The sequence below is a fragment of the Mandrillus leucophaeus genome, unplaced genomic scaffold, assembly GCF_000951045.1.
Source record: "Mandrillus leucophaeus isolate KB7577 unplaced genomic scaffold, Mleu.le_1.0 Scaffold1024, whole genome shotgun sequence".
Classification (NCBI taxonomy): Eukaryota; Metazoa; Chordata; class Mammalia; order Primates; family Cercopithecidae; genus Mandrillus; species Mandrillus leucophaeus.
In genome coordinates, this window is record NW_012098366.1 from 282667 (window position 1) to 294678 (window position 12012).

The 12012-nt window shown below is 49.4% G+C and overlaps 1 protein-coding gene across 6 annotated transcripts in view; it reads right to left on the reverse strand.

The window, feature by feature from the left end:
- Positions 1-703: 703 nt before the first annotated feature.
- ZNF7 (zinc finger protein 7) overlaps positions 704-12012 on the reverse strand; it is a 15990-nt gene continuing 4681 nt past the window's right edge. For 5 of the 6 annotated variants that reach the window (XM_011977192.1, XM_011977208.1, XM_011977182.1 and 2 more), the window contains 2 exons: positions 6515-6631; positions 704-2932 (listed from right to left, as the gene is read on the reverse strand). In XM_011977192.1, the coding sequence (XP_011832582.1) occupies positions 1119-2932; positions 6515-6631 (1931 nt within the window). In that variant the 3' untranslated portion in view covers positions 704-1118. The remainder of the gene's footprint in view (positions 2933-6514; positions 6632-12012) is intronic. The other variant, XM_011977203.1, reaches the window with a different exon arrangement.

The following is a 12012-nucleotide window of genomic DNA, read 5'->3' on the forward strand; positions in this document are numbered from 1 at the left end:
GTGTGCTGGAGACACTAGCATGGACAGGGGTGGGTGTACTAGCATTCACTTGCGTGCTCGTTCTCTGACAGGCACAGTGAGGCGTGTTCTTCTACATTGTTTCCTCTCAGTGCCCTCTCACAGTGCATGTTTTCAGATACGCAAATAAGGCTCCGAGTTTCAGGGAGGGCAATGATGTCCTGGGTCACACAGCAAGCCCCTGGGACACAAGTGTGACCTCAGAACATGTGCTGTGACACCTTGCTTCTGTGCCTGGCACTGATATGTGCTCCATGAATGCCAACCGCACCAGTAGTGGTGGTGTGTACCTGCTAGCCCAGCCTGCCTCTCTGAAGAAGGGGATAGGGCTGGGCCCTTTGGTCCTGGGTGGCTGGGTTAAGTTCTAAGATAAGGATCTAATGTGAAGTTGGAATTCTAGGCACTCCTGGACCTCCTCCAACATGAGCTAATGCATTTCCTTATTGTTGAAGCCAGTGTGAGCCATTGATCCTTAAGGGGAAATAGTTGAGGTAAATTATTTTAACCTACTAAGTCTAGCAGTGCTCACAGAGCCTTTCTTGTGCCGCTTCCTCATTCACAGGGACCTGTGAACTCAAACTGCAGACTGCACCCTGGGTGTGAGGGACACAGGCTTTATTGAACAGGTTAAGGTCAAACATTTCAGCAAATTAACATACATTTTATATGAAGTTGGATTTTTTTCTTTTTTTTGAGACGGAGTCTCGCTCTGTTGCCCAGGCTGAAGCGCAGTGGCACGATCTCAGCTCACTGCAAGCTCTGCCTCCTGGGTTGATGCCATTCTCCTGCCTCAGCCTCCCAAGTAGCTGGGACCACAGGTGCCCACCACCACACTCAGCTAAATTTTAGTAGAGACGGGGTTTCACTGTGTTAGCCAGGATGGTCTTGATCTCCTGACCTCGTGATCCACCCACCTCGGCCTCCCAAAGTGCTGGGATAACAGGCATGAACCACCGCGCCCGGCCTTATGTTCGATTTTTTTGAGAGTAATTCTGAATCTTTACCAACATTCTACGTGTTTGTCAGTATAAATGATCCCATATAAAATAAGTTAAGGCTGTAGGTTTATTCACATATATACACATTTATACATAAGTGGTCTATCCCGTGTGAATTTTTTGATGCTGGGTAAGCCGTGAGCTCCGATTAAAAGCTTTGCCACAGTCATTGCATTTATAAGGCTTCTCCCCAGTGTGAATTCTCTGGTGTATAATCAGATGTGAACGCCACCTAAATATTTTCTCACAGTCTTCACACTGATGCAGTTTCTTTATAGTATTAACCTTTTTACGGCTCACAAAGGTGGACCCTTCCAGGGCATTCCCATATTCGTAAAACCACTGGGCCCTAGTGTGTATTCTCTGGTGTTCAATAAGATACGAGCTCCGGCTGAAGGCTTTTCCACATTCACTGCACTCATAGGGCTTCACTCCTGCATGAATTATCTGGTGCTGGAAAAGGGTTGAGTTTTGACTGAAGGCTTTCCCACATTCGTTACATTTATAGGGCCTCTCTCCAGTGTGAACCCTTTGATGTATTGTAAGCTGTGTGCTCATGCTGAAGGCTTTTCCGCACTGGAGGCATTCATAGGGCTTCTCTCCTTTATGGATTCTCTGATGGTAAATAAGGCTGGAACTCTGACTGAAGGCTTTTCCACAGTCATTACACACATAGGGTTTCTCTCCAGTGTGGATTCGCTGATGCTGAATAAGGTGTGAACCCTGAACAAAGCCTTTGCCACACTCATCACATTTAAATGGTTTTTCTCCAGTGTGAGTTCTCTGATGGCGAATAAGTCGTGAACTACAACCAAAGGCTTTTGTACACTTGTTGCATTTATAAGGCTTCTCTCCAGTGTGAATCAGCTGATGCTGACTCAGGCGAGAGATCCACCTAAAAGCTTTCCCACACTCATCACACTTAAATGGTTTCTCTACAGCGTGAATTCTCTGATGTGCAACAAGGCTTGGACTGTCTGAGGCTCTTAGAATTTGAGCTTTCTCCCCAGTGTGCATCCTTTGATGCTGGGCTAGGGTGGAGCTCTGGCTGAAGGCCTTCCCACACTCCTTGCAAGGGTAGGGCCTCTCCCCAGTGTGAGTTCTCTGGTGTCTAACCAGCTGCGACTGCTGGCTGAAGGCTTTCCCACATTCACGACAACCATAGGGCCTCTCTCCTGTGTGGATTCTCTGATGGTGGATGAGGCTTGAGCTCTGACCAAAGGCTTTTCCACATTCCTCACATCTGTAGGGCTTCTCCCCAGTGTGAATTCTTTGATGCTGAATAAGTTTTGAGCTCAGGCGGAAGGCTTTTCCACACTCAGTGCATTTAAAGGGTTTCTCTCCCGTGTGGATTCTCTGATGCTGATTAAGCTGCGAGCAGAGCCTGAAGACTTTCCCACACTCTGCACATTCGTACGGCTTCTCTCCATGACAGTTATTTGGATGTTTCCCCTGCAAGCAGTCAGATAACTTTTTTTGGCATTCTTGACATCTGCTAATTTTCTGTGTATTAACTTCCCAATGCAGAGCAATGTCTGAAGTGGCTCTGAAGCCTTTCCCACACCCCTCGCACCTCTGGGACGTCCCTTCTGCACTCTCTCTCTGACTTTCAGGAGGCTGACAATCCAGGATGCTGCTTCCCAGCTCCTTACATCCCTGGGCAGCATCCTTGATGAAGGTCTTCAGAACCACAGTCTCCTCATTCAAACAGTTATTCTGAAAAGTAGAGCCTGTCATTCTCAGCCCACGACTGCCCAAATGACTGTCTAACCAGACCTCAGAATCAGAAACGTCTCCAAAGCCAGGATTCTGAGGAAAGTCCTGTGGGGAGATTCTGATGACTGTCCCATAGGATTCCGATTTTAGGATGTCCATGTCCTCACAGGACTGCTCATTTTCAGTCCTAATCGTAGAATCTGAAATAAACACGAACAAAGACGTTCCTTAGGCCTTGTGCTCAGAGAAATGACAAGACTACAAATGCGGGGGCCGGGAATCAAGGCTCCCAGGACGGCTGCACTGAGCCCTGCGAGGCCCCAGGTGGAAGCGTGCAAGAGAAGGTGGAGCCTTTGGCAGTTCTCAGATCTGGTTTCATGCTTTTTACTTTGTTCACTCATTCAATAGCAATGAAGTGTTCATTATGCACAGGGCAGAGTGCTGAGAGCAACACGGCCTACAGCGGGGCTAGGGTCTGTGAGCAGAAAGATCCATCCTACAGGGCACTGGTGTGGGGCAAAGTCCATGCAGAGGCAAAGAATACAAAGCAAGACCGGAAGGGTGGGTAGCTACCATGGGCTGTGGGGTCAGGGGCTCCAGCATCCTAGCTGGTGAGGAAACAGTACAGGGTCTGAGTTCTGAATGGAGGGCATGGATTCTGACAAGGAAAATGGGGCTGGAAGAGCTGCCAAGGGACTTAACTTGGTGAGCTCAGAAAAGCACTGGGCACCTAGGCCATTCATGGCTACTCTCTGGGGTGTGCTTCTCTGAGCAGGACCCAGCCCCCTCAGCTGCCTCCTGGCTGCTGCTGCCAACTCACACCTGGCCACCTCCCCTGCTTCTCCCTGGGCTGTGCGTGGCCACCCCCAAGACCACACTGACTTCTTCCCTGGGGCTGCAACTTTCTGGAGGCCCCCAGGAGGTCTTCCAGACATCTGCGCCCTTTCTGGACTCTCCAAGTAAGCACAGGCTTCTGTCCTACTCTGTAACCCTAGAGGGCTCCTCGGCTGAGGTCAGACATCTCCTTGATGTCTGTGATCACAACCATGACAGGATGCAACCACAGCACATGGCTATGGTCATGACAACCATGGTCCCCACCACGACACAATCACGTTCACACCCACGACCACGTGGCCACAGCTATAACCAGCCCAAGTCTACCCCACATGAATGCACAGCCCAGTTACAGGGCTTCAAGCTTCGGTTCCTGCCCACTCCTAACCATCAGTGGTGAGTCTCCGGCTTCCAGGGACCTCTAAAGGTCTTCCAGTCAGTCCTGGAGAGTCAGAGTAGGCAGCCGTTTCAGCTTCACTGTGCAGCAGGAACGCTCAAGGGCTGTGAGGACAGGAGGCATCTCCAGGCCTGGTCCTCATGTGCTTCTTTCCCTGCACAACCGCACCACCTCAGAATGCCTGCTCCTTCAACAGGGCTCGCTTGGCACTCCTCCCAAGCCTTCCCCTGCTGTAAAGATAAGAGAGCAGGGTGGCCAGGCATGGTGGCTCATGCCTGTAATCCCAGCTACTTGAGAGGTTGAGGCACAAGAATCACTTGAACCTGGGAGGCAGACGTTGCAGTGAGCCAAGATCATGCCACTGCACTCCAGCCTGGGCAACAGAGACTCCATCTCAAAAAAAAAAAATAAAGCACTGGCAGAGAGAGCAGGGCCAGGCTGACAGCAAGGCTTCGTTGAGGGGTGCCAGGAACCACCCACCAGGGGGCACAGTGGTGGTCAAGAGCATCGGGGTGCACAGCTGGGACATGGCCCCTCACCCACTGCTCTGGGCCAATATCCGTCAGTATCTGATGCTGACTGTACCAGCTGGAGACAAGTAACATATCTGGGCATTTCCGCCTTATTCTGGTTTTGCGCTGCTGCTTGTTTTATCTAAGAGGCCACATCCTTGCCCTGGACTCTCAGATCTGTGAGCAAGTGCTGGGTGCATCAACAGCAGCTCTCAACTACTGTGGGATTATATTTTTGGTTGATGCTTTATCACAGTAAGGACCACCTGCTACATGTAACCACTGAACTAATTCTGCCAACTGTAGCTGGCTTTTCTGCTACAGCACCCTCTTTAAACGCTCCTGTCCATGTTGGAAATACTTTCATGGGCGGCTGGATTTTAACTGGGCCACCTTATAGCTGAACCTCCTTCTCAGGGAGGCTGAGCAGAAAGGATAACATGGGAGCAGCCCACAGAGCCAGTGAGGCCAGGGTTCCATATGCAGCCTTCCTGGGAGGCTGAAAGGCCCTAGGGTGCGAAGAGGCTCAGAAACCCTCCTTGTCCTTTGAAGCTGCCTAGGATCATCTGAATGGAAGGAAGATCACAGCCTGTACTTTTCTTTTTTTTTTTTTAGATGGGAGTCTCGCTCTGTCACCCAGGCTGGAGTGCAGTGGCGCAATCTCGGCTCACTGCAAACTCCGCCTCCGGGCTCACGCCATTCTCCTGCCTCAGCCTCCCAAGTAGCTGGGGCTACAGGCACCTGCCACCATGCCCGGCTTATTTTTTGTATTTTTAGTAGAGATGGGGTTTCACCATGTTAGCCAGGATGGTCTCGATCTCCTGACCTCATGATCTGCCCACCTCGACCTCCCAAAGTGCCAGGATGACAGGCGTGAGCCACCACGCCCAGCCCCACAGGCCCTGCTTTTCACAACTTTGGACTGTCCAACTTGCTTCCCGAGGCCCCTCCAAGCCGATGGCCTCTGTGGGGCCTGGTCCTGCCATGTGCAGGAGTGACTGTGGCAACCCAGCAACAACTGGAGGGGAGGGGAGGGGCTTCCTTTCTGCAGTTGAGATGCACACAGACCCATCTCCCTTGTCACGCTGGGCCGCACACCAGCAAAGCAGGGAAGCAGAGCACCAGGCGAGGCGCCTGCCCAGCAGGAGCTCATGCTGGAGGCAGCGGGTGCCCTGGTTAGGGCTGAGGACCCCAAGATAGACTGAAGTCCTAACTTAAAGCACCTCAGAATGTGACCTTGTTTGGAAACACGGTCATTGCAGATGTAATTAGTCACCATGAGGTCACTGGTGGCCCCTAACCCAACATGACTGGTGTCCTTCTAAGGAGATGGCCATATGATCGCAGACACGCAGGGAGAGGCAGCCGTGTGAAGGAGTCAGAGATCAGAGTGAGGGATGCGTCCACAAGCCAAGGAACCCAAGGATTGCCAGAAAACCACCAGCTGCCCGGAGAGGCAGGACGGGATCTTTCCTAAAGCCTTCACAGGGAGCACAGCCCTGCTGACCCCTCGACTTCAGATTTCCAGCCTCCACGGCTGTGAGACAACAAATTTCTGTTGTTTTAAGCTTCCTAGTTTGTGGTTCATTGTTACAGCAGCCACAGGAAAGTAATGCACTACTGGAGCCTGAGAAGGTCTGAAGGGAGCTGCCTCAGGGAATATGCTTACCTGAGGAGAGGTTACTGAAGGCCAAACCTAACCCTTCACTTGGATCCATAGGTTTGTATCTTTGCTTAACAAAAGTATGAGTAAAATTAGAAATAGAACAAAATGTGACACGATTTCAAAAACAAGCTCTGTTTTTGCGGAAACGCAGGGGTTTCTGTGTCTTGGCTTTTCTTCAGTTTGGCCTCTCCCAAGGCAGCCCCACAACGGGTCTATGCTCCCTTCTATATGCCGGATGCTGCTTCCCCAGTGGCATTCCCAGGGATCCCAGCGTAGCCCCTGTGACTCACCCACAGCTGCCCAGTTGTGAGGCCCTTCCTGCAGTTTCTCCTCACCCCAGGGCTTCTCTGTGATGGGGTCTAAGTCTTACCTGTCTTGGAGGTCCTTGGTGCCTCTGTCCCCTCTGCTCCCTGCAGGTCAAGGACCCATGGCTCCTCTCCCTGCTCCAGCCGGGAGATCAGCTCAGGCTTGAAAACTAGGAATCCTGCTGTGTGTATGGCAGAGAAGACAGTGTCAGCATGACAGGGAGCGTGCAGCACAGGGTTAAGCCTTCCCCGGTTTCCAAATGTACAGGGGCAGGGGGGCTACAAGGCACAGGCAGAGCCCCTGCAGGGAGAGAGAAGTGTCAAGGGTGGTGAGAATCTGGGGACACAGAAGCCCTTTCTGTCCAGATCTGTCCAGCTCCTGTGGCTAGACAGCAAGGGATACCTGACTCCCACAATCTCCAGGTGACCCTGTCACCAGTCTGCAAAGGACAGTCCGCCTCTACCCCTGGAACTTGGGAGAGAGAAGAAGCCCAAGCTTCACTCAGCAGAGCCAGGCCTGTCCCTCGGTTAGAGAGCAGAGATGCTCCAAGAGGCCAGGTGGTTACAAAATAAGATGACAAACAATGACAAATGGACACAAACGAGCAAATTTTGCATCAGAAAGCTCCAAGGTCCAATCTTCAGCCAGTGGCCTTCTAGCCTCAAGTCCCTGCACAAAGGATGCCTCAGGGCCTGCCTCCCTCTCCGTAGACTGGGTGGCAGAGACCTGTGGGGGCCCACCTGGCACCCTGCCTTCTTGGGGCCACCTGCCCCCGTACCCTCTTTGTGCCGGTCAGTACAGAGATGAGCAGTTGATCCATGGGCCAGCCAAGGCCTCTGGTTGGAAGCTTCCTTCAGGGTTCTCCCAACTGGAAGGAAAGAGGCAGGCAGAGATTCCAAAGGCCTATAGCCAATAAGCTCAAGCCCCCAGATGCAGGCAGGACTCCGCACTCAACAGAAAATGCATATTCTCTCCAAGTACATGTGGAACAAAGAAACACCCTTGGGTCAAGCCACACACTGAGTCACAGACACAGCAAAGAACAATACCACAGAACATGCACCCAGGCAAATGCAGTGCAGTATGAAATTGATTACAAAACGTTGCTTAGATGCAATTAGCTACTTGGAAACTAAATAATAAATTACTAAGTGGCAACCATATTTATGATGAGTCAGAATTTATAGGAAGCAGCCCAGCAGCATGTAAAGATAAAATGTGATGTAGACATGGTTTTGCTCTGTCACACAGGCTGGAGTGCAGTAGCACCATCACAGCTCACTATAGCCTAGACCAGTCCTCCCGCCTCAACCTACTGAGTAGCTAGGACTACAGGTGCGTGACACCACACCCAGCTAATTTTTAAATTCTTTGTAGACATGTGGTCTCGCTATGTTGCCCAGGCTAGCCTCAAACTCCTCGGCTCAAACAATCCTTCTGCCTCAGCCTCCTAAGTAGCTGAGATTATAGGCATATGCCACTATGCCCAGAAAAATTTTATACTTTTAGATACATTTACTAGAAATGAGTATTTTAAAACACAAATGAGGTAAACAATACGTTCAAGAAGTTGAGAATGGCCAGGTGTGGTGGCTCACACCTGTAATTCCAGCACTTTGGCAGGCCAAGGCGGATGGATCACCTGAAGGTCAGGAGTTCGAGACCAGCCTGGCCAACATGGTGGGAGGATCACTGGAACCCAGGGAGTCCAGGCTGCAGTAAGCCACTGTGCTCCAGCCTGGGCAACAGAGCGAAACTCTGTCTCAAAAAATTAAAAAAGCAAAACAAACAAGCACCACACACATCAAACTCACATAAATAAAGAGGAAGAAAATAATAAATCTGGGGCAGGATTCAGAGAGAGAGAGAACAAAGACATATAAAAACATCCTCCAACCCAACCCCCCGAAAAACGCAAAGCCAAAAGCCAGTTCTTTGAAAACATGAATATGACAGTCTCATGACAAAACCAGTCAAGGTGAACATAGTGAGAAGATGCTACCAAAACAGAGAGAATAAGAGAAACAATTACAAATATAACAGAGTAAAAACAAAAGGAAATGCCAGGCAAGGTGGCTCTTGCCTATAATCCCAGCATTTTGGAAGGCTGAGGCAGGACTGCTTGAGGCCAGAAGTTTAAGACTAGCCTGGGCAACATGACAGACCCCAACCTCTACAAAGAAAGAAAAAACATCTGGGCATGGTGGCGCACACCTATAGTCCCAGCTACTAGGGAAACTCAAGTGGAAGGATCACTTGAGCCCAGGAGTTCAAGGCTGCAGTGAGCTATGATCACACCACTGTACTCTAGGCTGGGCAACACAGCAAGACCCCAACTCTTAAAAAAAAAAAGAAAAAGGAAATATAAATGCATAAATGCTAATCCAAGACTTTCCTTCCCCAAAAGCCCAAGGACCGGATGGTTTTACAGATTAGTTCCACCAAGTTCTACTTGTATGCCAAATGCCATTTATCAAACATGTCAAAACTATATAAAGACAACACACAAAAGGAAATATATAGGCTGGTCACAGTGGCTCACGCGTGGCGGATCATGAGGTCAGGAGATCGAGACCATCCTGGCTAACACAGTGAAACCCTGTTTCTACTAAAAATACAAAAAAATTAGCCAGACATGGTGGCAGGCGCCTGTAGTCCCAGCTACTCGGGACGCTGAGGCAGAAGAATGGCGTGAACCCGGGAGGTGGAGCTTGCAGTGAGCCGAGATCGCGCCACTGCACTCCAGCCTGGCTGACAGAGTGAGACTCCGTCTAAAAATATATATATATACACACACACACACATATATATATATATATCTCATATATGTATGTATCTGTTTCACTTATCAACAGAAATACAAAAATCCAAAATACAATACTGGCTAACTGAATCCAAAGGTGTATCAAAATTTATATATAAATATCATGATTTAAGTAAGGTTTATTCCAGGAATACAAGAAAATATAGCAATGTAATTTCCTGCATTAATAAAGAAAATAAATTATGCGTCTCAAATGATGCAGAAAAAGAACTTGAAATTCAATATTTATGATTAAAAAGAAAAAACAAAACTCCTTAGCCAATTTCTGTGGTTATATGGATGCATTCCCTTTAAAATCAGGAACACAACATGCCCACAGGGTCCTGTTTAACACTGCGCTGGCCACTGCAAAGGCAGAGATGGGAGGAGTGAGGGCTGGGGGGGAAAATACCAAACTCTCATTTGCAGGAATCCTCCTGCTGGAAAACAGCAGAATGACCAAGCAACAGTGATTTACCCAGGGAGTTCCACAAAGTTGCCAGATGTAAGATCCTTCAGAACCAACAGCATTTTTGTACTACAGCAATAATCAGCTAAAAATACATTCACAAAGCAAAAAAATCAAAACTTATACACTGACGGAAAACAGTTTCAAAGCACTCCCAATAAAAATCCCAGTGGCATTTTTTAGGAATTCAACTTATTCTAAAATTTGTATGCAGCTGGGCGCGGTGGCTCACGCCTGTAATCCCAGCACTTTGGGAGGCCGAGGTGGGCGGATCACCTGAGGTTAGGAGTTCGAGACCAGCCTGGCCAACATGGTGAAACCTCATCTCTACTAAAAATATAAAAATTAGCCGGGCATAGTGGCACATGCCTGTAATCCCAGCTACTCAGGAGGCTGAGGCAGAATCACCAGAACCCAACAGCCAGAGGTTGTAGTGAGCCGAGATCACGCCATTGCACTCGAGCCTGGGCAACAAGAGTGAAACTCCGTCCCAGAAAAAAAAGAATTAAACGGGCAAGTTTAATTCTTTTAGTATTCTTGTAGTATTAAGAAACACTACAAAACCAAAGCAAAAAACAAAAACCACCCCAAAATAAAAAACAAAGCCAAACTGGCCAGGTGTGGTGGCTCACGCCGGTAATCCCAGCACTTTGGGAGGCCAAGGTGGGTAGATCACCTGAGGTCAGGAGTTCCAGACCAGCCTGGCCAACATGGCGAAACCCCGTCTCTAGTAAAAATACAAAAAATTGGCCGGGCATGGTGGCACATGCCTGTAATCCCAGCTACTCGGGAGGCTGAGGCACGAGAATTGTTTGAACCTGGGAGGCACATGTTGCAGTGAGCCGAGATCGCACCACTGCTCTCCAGCCTGGGCAACAGGGTGAGACTTCATCTGAAAAAAAAACCAAAAACAAATGAACAAAAAAAAAACCAAACAAACCAAAAGCAAGAAGCTGGCCCACAAGAGAGATTCAGGGAAGAGAACAGGGTTCAGAAACACCCCATTTCACAGACGAAAGTGGTGGCTCCACATGTCAACAGGAAAAGCAGATTTTTTTTTTTTTTTGAGATAGAGCCTCGCTCTATTGCCCAGACTGAAGTGCAGTGGCGCAATCACGGCTCACTGCAACCTCAGCCTCCCAGGTTCAAGCAGTTCTCCTCTCTCAGCCTCCTGAGTAGCTGGGATTACAGGTACGGGCCACCACACCCGGCTAAGTTTTGTATTTTTAGTAGAGATGAAGTTTCACCATGTTGGCCTGGCTGGTCTCGAACTCCTGACCTCAGGTGATCTGCCCGCCTCAGCCTACTTCAAAGTGCTGGGATTACAGGCGTGAGCCACTGCGCCTGGCCAAGGAGACTGTTTAATAGATGATGTTGGGGAAAACAGCTATGTTTGGACAAAATAAAACACGGATTTTTACGTAACCCCAACACAAATGTGGAGCTGGGATACAGATGAGAAATAGAAACTGTAAAATTCACAGGAGGAAATGAAGCCCATTTCAGTGACCTTGGAGGAGGAAAGAACTTTTTTTTGAGACCAAGTCTCACTCTGTCACCCAGGCTAGAGTGCACTGGTATGATCTTGGCTCAGTGCAACTTCTGCCTCCCGGATGCAAGGAATTCTCCTGCCTCAGCCTCCCGAGTAGCCAAGATTATAACCGCCCGCCACCATGCCTGGCTAATTTCTGTATTTTTAGTAGAGACGGGGTGTCACCATGTTGGCCAGGCTGGTCTCAAACTCTAACCTCAGGTGATCAGCCCGCCTAGGCCTCCCAAAGTGCTGGGATTACAGGCGTGAGACGCCGCGCCCAGCCAGGGAAGAACTTCTGTTTTTTTCTTGGAGACAGTCTCGCTCTGTCACCCAGGCTGGAGTGGAGTGGCACAATCTCAGCTCACTGCAACCTCTGCCTCCCAGGTTCAAGCGAGTCTGCTGCCTCAGCCTCCCAAGCAGCTGGGATTACAAGCGCACACTGCCATGCCCAGCTAATTTTTTTTGTGCATTTTAGTGGAGACAGGGTTTCACTGTGTTGCCCAGGCTGGTCTTGAACTCCTGAGTTCAGGCAATTCACCCGCCTTGGCCTCCCAAAGCGCTTGGATTACAGGCCATGAGTCACCGTGCCCAGACAGAACTTTTAAATAAAACTTTAAAGAGACAATCCATAAGGCAAAAACCTGAGTAATTACATTAAAATCTGACCTAGCAGGCCGGGCGCGGTGGCTCGTGCCTGTAATCCCAGCACTTTGGGAGGCCGAGGCAGGCGGATCACGAAGTCAGGAGATTGAGACC